The sequence below is a fragment of the Aspergillus karnatakaensis genome (assembly GCF_047715665.1).
Source record: "Aspergillus karnatakaensis strain CBS 102800 unplaced genomic scaffold BJY04scaffold_13, whole genome shotgun sequence".
Taxonomy (NCBI): Eukaryota; Fungi; Ascomycota; class Eurotiomycetes; order Eurotiales; family Aspergillaceae; genus Aspergillus; species Aspergillus karnatakaensis.
The window spans coordinates 226,877-241,727 of record NW_027395725.1 but is presented as its reverse complement, the minus strand read 5'-3'; the positions used below and the strand labels follow the sequence as shown (position 1 = coordinate 241,727).

At 51.7% G+C, this 14,851-nt stretch overlaps 7 protein-coding genes across 7 annotated transcripts; 5 read left to right on the top strand and 2 right to left on the bottom strand.

Annotated features, from left to right (window-relative positions):
* Nucleotides 1-5: 5 nt before the first annotated feature.
* BJY04DRAFT_206274 (glycoside hydrolase family 43 protein) lies at nt 6-1,094 on the top strand (the record flags this gene model as incomplete). Its single annotated transcript, XM_073713693.1, has 1 exon — nt 6-1,094. The coding sequence occupies one exon, from the start codon at nt 6-8 to the stop codon at nt 1,092-1,094; it is 1,089 nt and encodes a 362-aa protein (XP_073573508.1).
* A 53-nt stretch (nt 1,095-1,147) lies between these two features.
* On the bottom strand, nt 1,148-5,315 carry BJY04DRAFT_226388 (MFS general substrate transporter; the record flags this gene model as incomplete). The annotated part of the gene is made up of 12 exons (XM_073718405.1): nt 1,148-1,331; nt 1,388-1,717; nt 1,761-1,814; nt 1,859-1,945; nt 1,991-2,433; nt 2,477-2,579; nt 2,626-2,642; nt 2,691-2,843; nt 2,956-3,131; nt 3,941-4,465; nt 4,513-5,128; nt 5,196-5,315. The coding sequence occupies 12 exons, from the start codon at nt 5,313-5,315 to the stop codon at nt 1,148-1,150; spliced, it is 2,808 nt and encodes a 935-aa protein (XP_073573507.1).
* A 1,110-nt stretch (nt 5,316-6,425) lies between these two features.
* Nucleotides 6,426-9,185, top strand: BJY04DRAFT_184151 (CAP-Gly domain containing linker protein BIK1). The gene has a single exon (XM_073710568.1). The coding sequence runs from the start codon at nt 6,711-6,713 to the stop codon at nt 8,697-8,699; it is 1,989 nt and encodes a 662-aa protein (XP_073573506.1). The 5' UTR covers nt 6,426-6,710; the 3' UTR covers nt 8,700-9,185.
* An 80-nt stretch (nt 9,186-9,265) lies between these two features.
* BJY04DRAFT_184149 (3-hydroxyanthranilate 3,4-dioxygenase) lies at nt 9,266-10,489 on the bottom strand. Its single transcript, XM_073710567.1, has 2 exons — nt 10,399-10,489; nt 9,266-10,279 (listed from the first exon to the last, which is right to left on the bottom strand). The coding sequence occupies exons 1-2, from the start codon at nt 10,428-10,430 to the stop codon at nt 9,706-9,708; spliced, it is 606 nt and encodes a 201-aa protein (XP_073573505.1). The 5' UTR covers nt 10,431-10,489; the 3' UTR covers nt 9,266-9,705.
* Nucleotides 10,490-10,669: 180 nt separating this feature from the next.
* BJY04DRAFT_184148 (RNA 3'-terminal phosphate cyclase-like protein) lies at nt 10,670-12,468 on the top strand. Its single transcript, XM_073710566.1, has one exon. It carries the CDS (start codon nt 10,690-10,692, stop codon nt 11,896-11,898), a length of 1,209 nt encoding a protein of 402 aa, XP_073573504.1. The 5' UTR covers nt 10,670-10,689; the 3' UTR covers nt 11,899-12,468.
* Nucleotides 12,469-13,123: 655 nt separating this feature from the next.
* BJY04DRAFT_184147 (uncharacterized protein) lies at nt 13,124-14,532 on the top strand (the record flags this gene model as incomplete). Its single annotated transcript, XM_073710565.1, has 9 exons — nt 13,124-13,447; nt 13,498-13,554; nt 13,603-13,685; nt 13,735-13,788; nt 13,842-14,058; nt 14,109-14,164; nt 14,214-14,293; nt 14,346-14,401; nt 14,452-14,532. Coding segments are annotated over exons 2-5 (356 nt in total), but the record flags the coding sequence as incomplete, so codon positions are not given.
* On the top strand, nt 14,058-14,532 carry BJY04DRAFT_22938 (uncharacterized protein). Its single transcript, XM_073719058.1, has 5 exons — nt 14,058; nt 14,109-14,164; nt 14,214-14,293; nt 14,346-14,401; nt 14,452-14,532. The coding sequence occupies exons 2-5, from the start codon at nt 14,157-14,159 to the stop codon at nt 14,464-14,466; spliced, it is 159 nt and encodes a 52-aa protein (XP_073573503.1). The 5' UTR covers nt 14,058; nt 14,109-14,156; the 3' UTR covers nt 14,467-14,532.
* Nucleotides 14,533-14,851: the final 319 nt, after the last annotated feature.

The window sequence follows — 14,851 nt, the reverse complement described above, 5'->3', positions numbered from 1 at the left end:
GCAAAATGACCACCCAATCCCACCCACCACCGCTAATAACAGCCCCCTACACAGCCGACCCCTCCGCCCACGTCTTCAACGGGAAACTCTACATCTACCCCTCCCACGACGTCCCCACAGACATCGCCTCAAACGACAATGGCGACCAGTACGCCATGAACGATTACCATGTGTTCTCCATCGACTCGCTCGCAACTCTCACTAAGCCCTCCAACAACCAAGATCAAAAACAACAAGCCGGTGTGACGGTCACAGACCACGGCACGGTCCTCTCTCTAGAGCAAGTCCCCTGGGCCTCAAAGCAGCTCTGGGCTCCCGACGCCGCGGCGAAGAACGGGAAATACTATCTGTTTTTCCCGGCGAGGGATGAGCAGGGGTTGTTTCGGATTGGGGTTGCTGTTGGAACGAGTCCCGAGGGACCGTTCGAGGCGCAGGCGTCTTGGATTCAGGGGAGTTATAGTATTGACCCGGCTGTTTTTGTTGACAGCAGTCAATATGGAGATGGAGATGGAGATGGGGATGGGGATGGGGATGGAGAGGCGTATATCTACTTCGGAGGCCTTTGGGGCGGGCAGTTGGAGAAGTGGTTCCCCGACACTTCTGCTGCTGCTCAGGGTGGATGGAAATTCGATGCCGAGGGGAAAGAGCCTTCTGGTCCTGGTATCCCGGCATTAAATCCGCGTGTCGCGAAACTGTCACCCGATATGCTCTCTCTTGCCTCGCCCGTGCAAGAACTCGTTATCACGGATGAGAATGGCGCGCCGATCCAGGGAGACGACCACGACAGGCGCTTTTTCGAGGCCGCCTGGATGCATAAGTATAACGGGACGTATTACTTCTCGTATTCGACGGGGGATACGCATTATCTTGTCTATGCGACGGGGGAGTCGCCGCTTGGTCCGTTTAGGTACCGCGGGAGGATTCTGGAGCCTGTGCTGGGGTGGACGACGCATCATTCGATTGCGGAGTTTGAGGGGAGGTGGTGGTTGTTTTATCATGATTGTGAGATTTCCGAGGGGAAGAGCTGGTTGAGGAATGTTAAGGTTAGGGAGATTGGGTATGATGATCAGGGGAGGATCTTTCTTGTTAATTGATTGATTGATGTCTTGTATATAGCCGGGAGGTAATAGGTATGGTCGAACCAGTGTCAATGGCCCATTCCCTTCTCCCAGTTTTCTTCAATAAGAGCCCAGTATTTCTTCTGGCTTCGGATGCGGAATGCCTTGCCCCATTTTATCATGATGAGGAAGACGGCTGAGCAGGCAAGTCCGACGAATGCTGCTGAGATGAAGCAGTTCTGGTAGCCGAGGTCTTCTACCCAGGGTGTGATCCTATCAATCTAATCAGCCTTTCCCTCGTTTCTCACGAAGCTAAACTGAGAACTCACCCATAACCAATCGCAAAACTCATAGTATTTCTCACAAGAATGACGCTCGCCATCGCATCTCCACTCAATTCTCGATAACTATCAACAAGATAGTTCACACTCAGCGTGATTCCGCACGTATTCGTCATTGCAAGGAGGCACATGGCCACTAGGAGCCCAAACCAGTGCACGCCATGTGCTGCGCCAACGCCCCAAAGAAGTAACGAGCCAGGGACGAGAAAGAGGCAGAGGAGGAATGGCCAGAGACGGAACTCGGCTTCAAGAATTCCGCTATTGCGTCGAGCCAGGCGGAGAGTGAGGTAGTCGCTGAAACGGCCGGTGAAAAGGGAGCTGATAGTGTTAGATATGGATGTAGGGTCGAGAGAATACGTACCCGAGGATGACGCCGAGACAGCATGCGAGGTAACTGAGACCAACCATTGACGAGCTAGTGCTGTTAGAGGGAGCTTTGCGTGATGTGTGAGATCGTACCTGAAATTGTACGGGGCAGACCCGAGGATTAGTGAGGCAGTTCCGTTGAGGACGTTGAACCAGATGAGGTACGATCCGTAGGAGAAGCTATAAACTTTAGTTACCTGAGTTCTGAATATTGGAATGGCATACCCTGCATAGAAGATCACTGGCCAACTCAAATAGTAAACTGTCTGCCAGGCGCGCCGAATCATGTTGTTTCTAACTTGACGGGGTCCGAAGAGTGAAAGCTTCCGGACGTATGTCTTCTTGGTGTAGACTGAACCAATCTCCGGATCCCCTTGACTCGAGGACCGAGTAGGAATAGCCTTTTCACTGGTACCACTCTCAGAAGATATGGCTGGCACTTCTGGGTTTTGCGCAGCTCTAGGCCGCTCTCGCACATAGTTTGTCTCCTCCATGAAGAAAATGATGAAGATCATAGCAGCTCCACAGAATATCGCAGGCCAGTAGAAGACCCATTGCCATCCCTGATACTCCGCGATGAACCCACAAATCACTGGTGCGAAGTAGTTGCTTCCCGCTAGAAAGAAGGCATACAAGCCCATGTAGGTTCCGCGTTCGTGTGTGAAGTACTAGATCATCAGTTGTTGCTCGATTCTGAACTTCTTGACATACCACGTCAGTAACCGAGACCTCTGGTAGAGCCTCGATAGGTGCTAGGAAGAAGCCTGTTATGATGCTTCTGGCTATCCATTCGCCGTTGCTTCGTACATACGGGCTGCAGACATGTCAGAAGGTGCTCAACCGCCGAAGGTTTGACATACCCCCAGACACTCGTGCCCTATCAATGGTCAGTATCAAGGTTGGTTATTCTTAGGGGGCAACGCACAAGCATCCCCGCGAGTGAGATCATATACGTCATTCTCTTCCCATACTGCAAGGCAAGAGGTTGAAAAAACAACAGCCCCCACCCAGCCAACAGGAACATATATCCTGTCCCTTCATTCAGTGTACTAACAGAAACACCGGTCTCTTCCGATAGCTGAACCAGAACAGAGTAGACATTTGCACAAGCGATCCCAGCAAAGAGGGTATACCTAATTGGTCGTCAGCACCACTGCTAAGATATGAGGCATGCCCACTCACACGCTGACACAGACTGTCGATAAGAGCTTCCGCCGCGGTGACCAGTTGAACGGATCGTCTGGATCATTGGAGGGTTCAGGGACGAGGACGATATCTTGATTTCCGGATTCGAGATGACGGGTTCCGAGGAGGTGATTTTCATCAACGAGGGTGAACGTGCCTGGAATAGCATCTCGGTCGATTGCTAACGCCATGTCATGAGTTTGTAATCTTTAGAAACATTCGAGGTGCACGAGTAAAGTCGATGGTGATGAGACGGGAGGGTGACGTCGAGATATAAGATTTGGTCTCTACCCGGTACCCTTGGCTGACTGTAAATTCTCCGATAAGCCTTGCATGAGGGGTGGGATGCTATCTAGATCGACAGCTACATCAGTGTCTCCAATTCCGTGATCTTTCCGAGGCAGATAGAGTACTTCAGCTTGTCTGCCGGTCCAGCGATAAGAAGCATGCTCTGATGACGACCGCATATGGATCGAGTTCTAGATAATTGCTGGCCCGGCGCATGTCGCAGGAGCGAAATACTCGTTATCTCGATGGGTTGATAGGACGCTGACATCAAGAGCTATTCCTCTTCTCCGCAGTTGCCTGGGGGTGAGCAATGGGCTGTAAGCTTTCCGTAGTCAAGCATCAGTGCGGGTCGTTGGACGGAGCACCAAGATGTCGTCGCCAATGGACGGCGCTGCGAGGGATAAAACTTCCTTTTTCCGCCTAAACGAGGGGGTGTTGGCTGTCAGACTGATAGCTGGAGTTGGAGAAGAGAACACACGGTATCAGCCGAGGTCGTTATCTGGATCTCTCCAGCAGATGCACGGTTAGTTCGCTCGCAATGTCATAAGTCACATTTGTCGCGGAAGTTATGTTCACTATGGTATAGTACAATCTGGTAATCACAAGGATAAAGGAGGTTATCAAGAGCTAGAAAGGCAGCAAGCAACATCACAGTAATAGCCTACATAAGAACGAACCCATCGCCAGTACTATCAGCTCAACCAACCACATCGTCATCTGGCAAGGTTTGGATGACATCCCTGAGGATCTGAATTAGCTCGTCAATGTCAGGGCGGTCGGCAGGTTCAACCTGCAGACACCGGCGGACAACATCCTTAACGTTTGCGCTGATGGCCGTCGCGCTATCTGACTTCGCCTCCTCGCCAGCCTTGCCTTTGCCCTTGGTTGCTCCTGACTTCTCATCGGGGAACCGCCAGTCACCACCTAGAACACACATGCTCAAGCTACCACCAGTCTCCTCACTTCGCGCCTCGAACGGACTTTTTCCGACCAAGCATGCGTATAATGTGCAACCCAAAGACCAGATGTCCACCTTGGTATCGATAATAGAACCAGTCTTGACGTCGAAGAGTTCCGGTGCTCGGTAGGGCATTGTGCTGTGTTCAGCGGCTGTATCTTGAACTGCCAATGCGAGCGAGCGAGAGGTGATGGCAATTGGGCTAGGCGCGAGCGATCCAAGATCCATCAGAATGGGCGTTTGTCCGTCGTCATCAATCATGATATTACCTACAACGGTCAGCCTCGCTTCATCAAACTAGATTATGAAGACCTACCAGGCTTGATATCTCGATGCGCATAAGGGCGCAGGTTCCCGTCCTCAACACCCTCCTGACTTTGAGTAACTTCATCATCCATCAACGGCTCATTCTCCGAGTCATCCTCCCCGGCGAGCTGACTAGCTCGTCGCTTTGCCTTGGGCAATCGCATCCCAGTCTCTGCATCCGCCTGTTCACCCTCCCTCCGTACAGCCTTGGCTTTTCGTGTCGGTCCAGAACGGCTCTTGACGCGGTATTGGTGCATGGCGCGTAGTGCTTCGGCGACTCCAAGCACGAGGACCATCAGGCGCTTTTCCGGGAATCGCGTATGGTTCACGAGGTTGGCGTTGATCGCATCCTGTAAGTTACCACGTTGGTAATATGGTAGGAGGATGTAGACGGTCTTGGATCCAGCCTCGCCCGCATCACTACGGAACTTCGAGCCAGATTCTGTAGAAACACAATGATCGACCGAATGGATAATGTTCCGCTCGGATGTGAACAGGTTATATGCCTCCACTTCTTTCAGGGCTTGCGACACGGATTCCTGGCCGAACGGACACCGAATCTTTTTGAGAGCGAACAGTTCTGAGGTGGACTTGTCTTGGACGAGGTAGACGTAGGAAAAGCCTCCCTATTATGGAACGTAGTCAGAACAAAGTGCGTAAAAAGGCGATGGAGCTAGATTGGTGGTCTCGTACTTCACCCAATAGTCGGAGCAACTTGAAGCTGCGATTGTTGATTTTGAGCTGCGGCGAGCTGGGGAAACAGCACATGCAATCTGTAAAGTTATAGAGGAGGTCGAAGAAGTATTGGGCCATGGTGACGGTATTTTTGAGGGATCAATAAAGCCTCTCTCGAGGCGACTTGGGTACAGACAATTGAGGTTGGTCAATAGTTCGGATTGTATATGATAAGAATGCGATGAGATGTTGCAGCTACGTAGGCTCCACTTGAGGAGATGATGGACGGCCACGGGCGGAAGGCAAGGCGGAGAGGAGTCTGTGAGTCTGTGAGACTGAGACAACACCTGGCCCATGCCAAGAGATGTCGCCCTACTCTATAGGTAGTATCGGTCTACGGAGTATCTATTCTGAAACGATGATTTCTTTACAACTTGGATGTCTTTACGTTGAAAATGATGCGTCGGCTCTAGTAGACTGCGACGGTTTTTACTCCGCATCTATGGGCCCAGATCTCCGCCATTCCGCACTCAGAGTCACAAGTCACAATGACTTTGAAAGACGCCATGAATGCGATTAGCTTGTGCTGGTCATGGTTATTATTAGACCATTCTTGTATTGTGCTATATGTGCGACAAAGTCAATAGCAGGAATATACAATCTCGTAGAAAGCCAGGGGGGCATGACCATATATATGTATATTTGAAAGCATATCCCATCAACAGAGTTGAGGCCCCCCAGACACGTAGCTGTATACAAGCCATCGGGAACGAGTCAAATCATGTTTAGAGAGTGTCAGGGAAGCCGGACTGCTATAACTTACAGTACTACATAAGGGTTGGTGATTCGTAAAACCGATAGTAAGCCTACAAGTACACTGGAGCTAACTCGAGCATTGTAAGCTGTACGTTGCACACAATGATTTATAGTGAGCCCATCTCGATGATCTGAGGAGGATGCTCGTGGTGTTGGCTGCAAGCACTGACTCGCTGAGAGTTGACAGTTCCTGACTGCGGGGAGACGAGCGAAGTAACCATGGTTCGAGCGTTGATCCAAACTCCTGAGAGTCAAGATGATAATAAAAATAAGAATTTCTATCGGAATCAGCCAATGATTCGAATTAAATGCAGGCTGTCCCTAGCGCTATACCTAGCGGCCTCCGTCCCTGGCGACGAACTACTCCTACTGGCATGACGACACTTAAGATTTGGGCTTCAAGTTTCAGTCCCCTGCATTTGCCTCCCTGCGCAGCGCTGCCCTTTTGTTTACCTTCCTTGGCCTCTCCTCGCGCTTTTCTCCTGACGCACAATTCTCCGATTGTGCTGGTCGCCTACCTTTCAGCTTCAGCTACAGGATGACTCGTTGTTGATCGGTCACTTGCGCTGCCTCCACTTTCTCGCCATCCCTTTTCTTTCCCTCTCCTTTCGAGCACTTTCTTTCCTTCAACCCCCTCTTCTTTTCTTTCAAATTCAACCTTCTACCCCGGCATAGAGGATAGATATACTCCCTGAATTTCTCACGCTGCTGCTTAGGATGGCGGACATTCAGGTCGGCGACGTGGTGAACGTGCCCGGTGGCATGCACGGCACTGTCAAGTTTGTGGGAGTCGTTGCTGGAAAACCGGGCAGGTTCGCAGGTATCGAGCTTGCCCCTGAACACTCCAAGCGAGGGAAGAACAACGGTGATGTCGACGGAAAGAAATACTTTGCGACTTCTACTGCTGGTTCTGGAATTTTTGTGCCCCTCAACAACAACAAATACGTGACCAAGCGTTCGGCGTCCGGTGCCCCTCCGACCCCTTCGCGCCCGATCAACTTCAGCAAATCCGTCGGCCCTAGCCCCGCTGTACGCGCTCCTCGGATGAGACGCCCTTCCCTACCCCGACCGGAGTCCCCACGAGTTACCGCGCCGCCGAAGTTGAGTCTCTCCGGATTGCGGACCCCGTCTGCTGCGTCAAAAACACCCACTAGCACCAACGGTTTCCCTCGAAGCCCTGTTAAGGCCCCATCTCGCGCATCCGATCGCCCTCCATCGCGTTTTAGCGTCGACGATGACCTCTCATCGGTCAGGACCTCAGATATCGGACGCAACTCCATGGGCGCCGAGATAGCGGACCTGAGAGAGCAGATAAAGGGCTTAGAGAAGCAACTCCTGGATCGCGATAAGCAGCTGGAGGAGCAATCAAACACACTAGGAGAATTCCAGAGGACTCTAGAAGAGCTAGAAGGATCCGACGCATTGTCAATCCGTGCTCAGCTACGAGAGAAGAATGATCGCATCGCTCAATTGACGATGGAATTCGACATGCATCGTGCCGATTTCAGGAGCACGCTCGACACACTAGAGGTTGCGGCCTCAGAAACCGAGCGTGTTTATGAGCAGCGGATCGACGAACTCATGCAGCAGAACAAGGAACTACAAGACCGCGGAGAAGACGTTGAAGCCGTCGCAAGGCAGCTGAAGCAGCTCGAGGAGCTGGTTTCGGAGCTGGAAGAAGGCCTGGAGGACGCACGCCGTGGAGAAGCCGAGGCTAGAGCAGAGGTAGAGTTCCTGCGGGGTGAAGTGGAACGGACAAAGTTGGAGCTGAACAAGGAACGGGAGAACTCTGGCGTGCCCAGGGAGAGCCGCATAAGTCCTGATGGACAGTCACACTTGCGGGAGCTCGAACAAAAAGATGACGAAATTCGTGGTCTGAAAGCCATTATTCATTCCCTGAGCAGGGGTGATCCTGATTTGCACGCGCTGCAGCAGAACGGATTCGGCCCGGGCCCCCGTTCAGATCACAATGCGGACCATGTGGCGGATCTGGAGCAGCGCGTCCAAGAGTACGAGAGGGTCAACGAGCACAAGACCTATCGCATAGAGGAACTTGAGCGCGAGCTGCAGCAACTCCAAGTGAACGGTGGTCGCAACCGCAGTTCCACCATTACGCAGTCAAACGCCCTGCACAAGTCTTCCGGGTCGATAGGAAAGATCAGCAACGGCCATACCATTAACCACGCACACCGACTCTCTGATCGGACCGTGGTCCCCAATGACTGGCAAGACGAGCCTCAAGACGGCCTTTACCAACCCTATTCCCACCGACGTGGCGCCTCAGACACATCCCACCACCGCTTGGAGACGATGCACGAATCTGACGGACGATCAGAGGACGGCGGCTCTTTGTGGTGCGAGATCTGTGAGACTGGGGGTCACGATATCTTGAGCTGCACCAACATGTTCGGCGCTGAGGCGAAGGGGAAGAGCACTGACTCAGATGAGCCTACTCCCAACAGCAGCTCTGTGGACGAGCATGATGAACCAGTACCAAGAGACTCCCCCGGGTCCAACCACAGCCAGAACGCCACTCCCCAGAAAACCGGTCGTGATGTTGTCCTTGAAGGCCTTCGTGGCGTAGGATTGACATCCTCTATGGCTCCAGTCGCAGGCAAGGCCAGCGGCATAATTGACGAGTCAAAGTGGTGCGCCCTATGTGAGCGAGACGGCCACGAGAGCATTGACTGCCCATTTGACGACTAATCAACGGCCGCCGGGATTCGGACGTCGATGTATGAGACAGGGACATGGACATGAAACGTTCTCGCATTGTGGCATGACATGTCTACCCCAAACTGGCTTTAGCGGGTTCGTTCTCTTTACCTTTTGTAATTGTGCCTTGTGCATGCTGCTTTCTTCAGTCCTTAGCTGGCTTGATTGACCGTACCGTACCCATACTCTTGTTTTTGCTTTCGCTTTCACTTCCATATACCATGAAGCACGTTTGCACTGCAAGTCCGGTTGGGCCGCTTGGATGTTCTGTGTTAATAGAATACCTTTGATCTTCTTTTGTCACCCATTGTCTATCTTGGTCGATCCGGTATCCATTGTTTTTCTGGCCTGGCCTGTTCTTTTGCTCTACCCGGGTCCTCATCCTTCCACCGCCGCCATTTATTATCTCTTTGCCCTACGAAGGCATCTGTCTTATTACTAGCCCCTGGCAAATAATTCAATAATAAACTTCTCCCATGAACGCCTCTCCTACTGATAAAAGACAACCTACAACCTCAAGTTCAAGAAGGACTGTACTACAAATACACTAGTAAAGAGCTGCATGCTAGTCAAGCCTGAAGAATACTATAACTGATACTGATCTTCTACATGCCGTACTCGAGAGCAAAACGCACCAAGCAATCCCCGCCATCCTCTCACAAACAATCCCCAATCACTTGTCCACTTTCTATGATAAGATCAAAGCTCCGATATCTTACCTACCCAGGGCCCAGCAATAACACCCGAGGCAACAGCACAAGATTTAATAAGAGGCCCGCGGAGATGGAGGTCAGGAAGATGGAGGTGAGAAGGCGAGAAAGCGCTTAGGGTACGGTTAGGGACCAGATGACTGGTTATGGCTCCTTGAATCTTCTTCAGGCTGTGAATCCCGGTCGGAAGTTACGGTTCTTAACCAGATATCTAACTCATACCTAAGGTCCGGTCCACACCCTCAACGCCAAAACCCATTTATCATCTTCAGACTACCACCCATCACTCATAAATCCTCCTCCGGAACCCTCGCCGGCTGCACCACCTCCCCCTCCCTAAACCTCGGCTCCGCAACAATCCCACACCCCTTACACCTCCTCTTCTCCTCATCGCCCGCAAACTCCTCCACCACAGCCTTCACCTGCGTCCCCAAATCCGTACACAGAAACCTCTTCTCCCACACCACGCGCCCACACCCCTTATTCTTGCCATCACCCCGACAATACCACCGCATGCTATCCTCCCCATCTTCCGGCCTCGGCTGCTCAAGCACAATCCCCACCGTATCTGCAAACCGCACGGGGCAGTGCGGCGTGTTCGCCGGTAAAAGGAACAGACTGCCCTCATGGATGGGGATGTCTTGGAAGGTAGGCGGGGTTGTGCTGTTGTCGACGGTCTTGAGGAGCATGCTGCCGCGGTATTGGTAGAAGAATTCCGGGGTTGGGTTTGTGTGGTAGTCTGTTCGGGCGTTGGGGCCGGAGACGATCATTACGGTGTAGCCGGGTGTGTGGGGGGAGGAGGGGTGGTAGATGCAGTGGTTGTTTACGGGGGGTTGGAGGAGGTGGGAGTTTTTCTCTAGCCTGGGTTGGTAGGAGGTTTTGTTAGTTGATGGGATGTGAAATAAGCTTAGGATGGGATGCGCGGGGGAGGGGTAAGATGGGATGGAAGCTGCGGAGAGATTGGTTTAGCGGGGACATACCATCTTGGGATGTTGAGTGCTGGTGGAAGCATTGTTGCAATTATCTCTGGGGGGTATCTGTTTGATTTTTCGTGGGTTGTAGTTGTTGTCTGGGTAGATTACTGTCGCATGGTTCTTGCATGATTCATATCAGCCGGAGATAGTACGATCTTAAGTCCGTGGGCGGATCGGAACAACTGGCAATCCGGAAGATTTTCTTGAGTCCGCAATTTTCTAGGGCGGCAGGGCCATCGATTGACAGCTGCAAAGCAAAAGTACACGGCCATTGGACATATATTTCGTTATAGCACCATGGCGACGACTTCGCAACCCCCCATTCGACTCACGTCACATAAAAATTTTGTGTATCGCCTCGTCTTCTCTACATTGACTGGTCGGACAGTCCACATCTCACAGATTCGACCTTCATCTCCTACGAATCCTGGTCTTGCGACGCACGAAATTTCATTCCTCCGGCTTCTCGAGTCTGTCACCAATGGCTCCCAAATGGAGATCTCGTACACCGGTACGATCCTTGTCTACAAACCTGGCCTTATCACGGGGAGCGGTTCAGGCCCTGGGTCGAGCAGCGGTGGTGTAGTTAGGCATGAAATTCCAGCAGGCTGCAATCGCGGTGTCAGCTACTTCCTCCTTCCGCTGTGTCTCCTCGCGCCCTTCTCCAAAGCCCCGATCAAGGTTCTCTTCACTGGCCCCGGTGTGATTACCTCGTCGACGCCGACCGGCGACATGTCGGTGGATAGTATTCGGACCGCCATCCTGCCGCTCTTCAACCAGTTTGGCATCTTCAACAATATTGAGCTGCGTGTGCTCCGGCGATCGAACCCTGGCCCTACCGGAAGGGGCGGTGGTGGTGAGGTTCAACTGACTTTCGGCCATCAAGTCCGGCTCCCTAAAACTCTGCACCTTATGAACGCCGGCAAAATCAAGAGGATCCGCGGTGTGGCTTATGCCATCGGTGTATCCGCCTCGAACAACGCCCGAATGATTGACGTCGCACGTGGAGTCCTCAACCCGCTCGTTCCCGACACTTACATTTTCTCGGATGTATCTTCCGCCCCCCTCGTGCCGGACAGGAGCAACCCGTCGGCAAAGAAGAAGATCGGTCTCGGGTTCGGGTTGTCTCTCGTGGCCGAGTCCTCGACCGGGTGTCTATTCTCCGCAGATGTTGCTTCACCTCCTAGCGGCGGTCAGCCCCCAGAGGATATTGGCAAGCAATGTGCATACCAACTTCTCGAGACGATCTCAAAAGGTGGCTGTGTCTCTCCTGCAGCGTTTCCCATCATGATCGGACTGATGACCATGGGCTCGGAGGATGTTGGACGTATTCAGGTTGGTCGCGACATTGTCGGTGATGAAAGCTCAGTCCAACTTGCCAGGGACTTGGCCAAGTTTGGGGCGCCAGGCTGGGGTTTGAGAGATGCTGGGGATGATAAGGATGGAGATATAGTAATCAGCGTCGTTGGACGAGGTATTGGCAACGTCGGACGAAAAGTCGCCTGATCATATTGCTGCCTCAATATCGCGCAGCTACCCGACCGTCTGGGTTGACTCGAGTCAAAGTGCATACCGCCGGCTGAACGGCCGAGTATGGTGTTGCGGCTTGGTTTCTGTCAGAAAGTACATCTGAATGTCAAACCGACCGCTTTTACATGGTAGACATCTTGAGGCAAAGAGCTGGATGGCATTTTCCTCTTCTCGACAATTATATCCATGTCAGCGTGACTCCCAACTGGCACCCGCAGTGACAGAGTGCTTGAAACGGAAACCAAATGGCCTACAGTGCTCTCCGGGCTAGCTCTATGTCTACAGACTTGTCCGATCTTCGCACTGTATGCTCAATGCGTCGACATACGACAACTATCTTGAAGTGACCCATACCACTGAGGACCCGGCGCCGAACCTCACTACGGAGCACGGCATGCATTACCAGCTGCTATTGCTTTACTCATGTGATACCCATTAAGTTTTCTTTGCGTGAATTAACCCGCTGCATTGACCTCAGTTCTGCCTTCGAGGGTGCCTGGTCTAAGCGCGCACTGCATTGGCTGGCGTTTTCGTACATAGAATCAATCAACTGTTCCAATTCTTTCCAACTGCATCTAGTATACTGTCATCTTGAGCTCATATCTTGCCTATCTCTTGATCCTGAGTTCTGATTGAGTCGCTTGTAGATATCTATTGATCCATCCATTGAAAGTCCATCATCCCAATGCAACCTCACTACCTAGGGATCGACCAACCAAAACTTGCTCATATCGTCACAGTGTGAGTGGCGAGGTTGACAATACCGAAGTTGGGGTGCCTGTACTGAAACTCGACGGGGCGGTTCACTAATCCCGAGAACTTCAAGCCCTATACAGGACCCACCTTTAGAGTTCAGTTCAATATCTCTTGGCAACTAGGGCTTCTGATGACCTTGAGACATCTCCGTCGCTCCTTATTATGAAATGCATGCTTCGTCAAGAAAGATCAAAGGGTTCTCTTCTATACACGGGCTTAACGGCTCCTGTAATCCGGATACCCAGTACGGCCTCGTCCCTTCCGAATCTGGAAGGAACGACCTGGGCGCAGCTGCCCTGACGTCGCGCCGGTGTTAGGATGAGGGCGCATTTTAATCACCGTCGATGAGTGATTCTGCGCTGGGCCCGAGGTCTACTAGTACCCAGCCTTCTCCGCTCCTCGCTCTCTTTCCTTTCTTCCCTTCTCCACTTGACTGCTGTCGTTTTGACTTGAGCACTTTTTACCCTTTGATGCCTCGCTTGTATGTATTCTTTGCTAGCTTACTTCTGTCTGTCTCTTGCTTGAGTCTCATTGTTGTCGCTTTGGTTGCTTCTGTTCATGTATGGTGATGCTTCTGTCTGTCTGTTGCTTGCTGCTGCTCATGTATGGTGATGCTTCGTGTCTCTGTCTGCTTTGCTCCCTTCCTCATGTAGCCCTTTTCATGTTACCCCTGCACCACCTCACTGGACCATCCGATTGACCGATCGACGCCCTCCGAGCGAGCATCGTGCCCGACACCGTGAGACAGCCCAGTGAGCGACAGTGCTTTGTGAGTATTCATTGACCTCAACTACCGCATGATACTGATTGTCTTTACAGGCTGGCTAAAAACAATTCTCTCACACCGTGGGCCAGTTCCTTTATGGACATGCTCAGGTATGTGTCCTTTTCTTGTGATGGACAAGATGCTGACTTCGACGACAGGGACATGAAAAACCAACTTGTCCCCGCTCTTCCTCCGAGTATCACACCCTCACCGTGGGTCAGCCCAGTGAGTGACAGTGCTTGTAAGTGCCCTTGCTTCCGTGTAAGACAGGATACTGACGGTCTTGACAGGCTGGCTAAAAAAATCCACCCACACGAGGGTTGCTCCCATTGGGACATACTCATGTGAGTCTTCATCTGATCATGGCTTGATGGGTACTGACTTCTTTGTCTTCAAGTTGACGTGGAAAACCAACTCGTCATCGGCTCGACATACGACAATCGAATTCGACTTCGACCTCGACGCCGTACTTCACGTTATCGACTCGACGCCGATCCGACTTTCGACTTCGACATACAACTCCGACTTCGACACACGACTTCGACACACGACTTCGACATTCCTCCTCAGCATTTGCCTTGCATCGTGGGCAAGCCCAGTAAGTGACAGAGCTCGTGAGTACATCCTTCCAACAGCATCTTGGCCAACTTCTAATCATTGACAGGCTGGCTAAAAAAAATCGGCCCACACCGCAAGCAGCTCCCTCTGGGACATGCTGACGTGAGTGTCTTTTGGTGGTGGGCACTGCATGGTACTAACTTGGCTTTAGCGACGTGAAAAACCAACACGTCGATGACCTCTTAGCATTATGCCTGACGCCGTGGGCAAGCCCAGTAAGTGGCAGAGCTTGTGAGTATCTTCCTTCCATCTGCATGTGGGCCAGTTACTAACTGCTTGACAGGCTGGCTAAAAAAATCTGCCCACACTGTAGGCCAACTCCCATTGGGACATGCTACTGTGAGTTCTTGCTTCTTGACGAGTAGTTGCTTTCGTACTGATGTCTTTAGAGCAAGGTGACGTGAAAACCCAACTCGTCACCGACTCGACATCGACAAATCAACAAACTTGAACTTGAGGAGGAGGGGTGGGTTGGAGGAGGTGGTTGTTCATGTATATAATTTACTCTTTTGTGTCCTGGTCAAGGTTTTTCCCAATTGGATTTCCCTTGACTGTCACTCGAATGAGAGGGCTTGGTTGTGTACTTTGTTCGTGCTGTTGCACGTTGGTTGGGATAGGATCGGGCCTGTACTTTGTTGTTGTGGTTTGTATTGGTGCGTGACTGGGTGATTGATGTGGATGGCATTTTGCCTCGGTTCTGAAACTTAAATAGGATATTGCTTGAATGTGGGATAGCCTGTACTTAACTGTCAATCACGTTGCTACTTATTATGTCCTTCATATTACAGT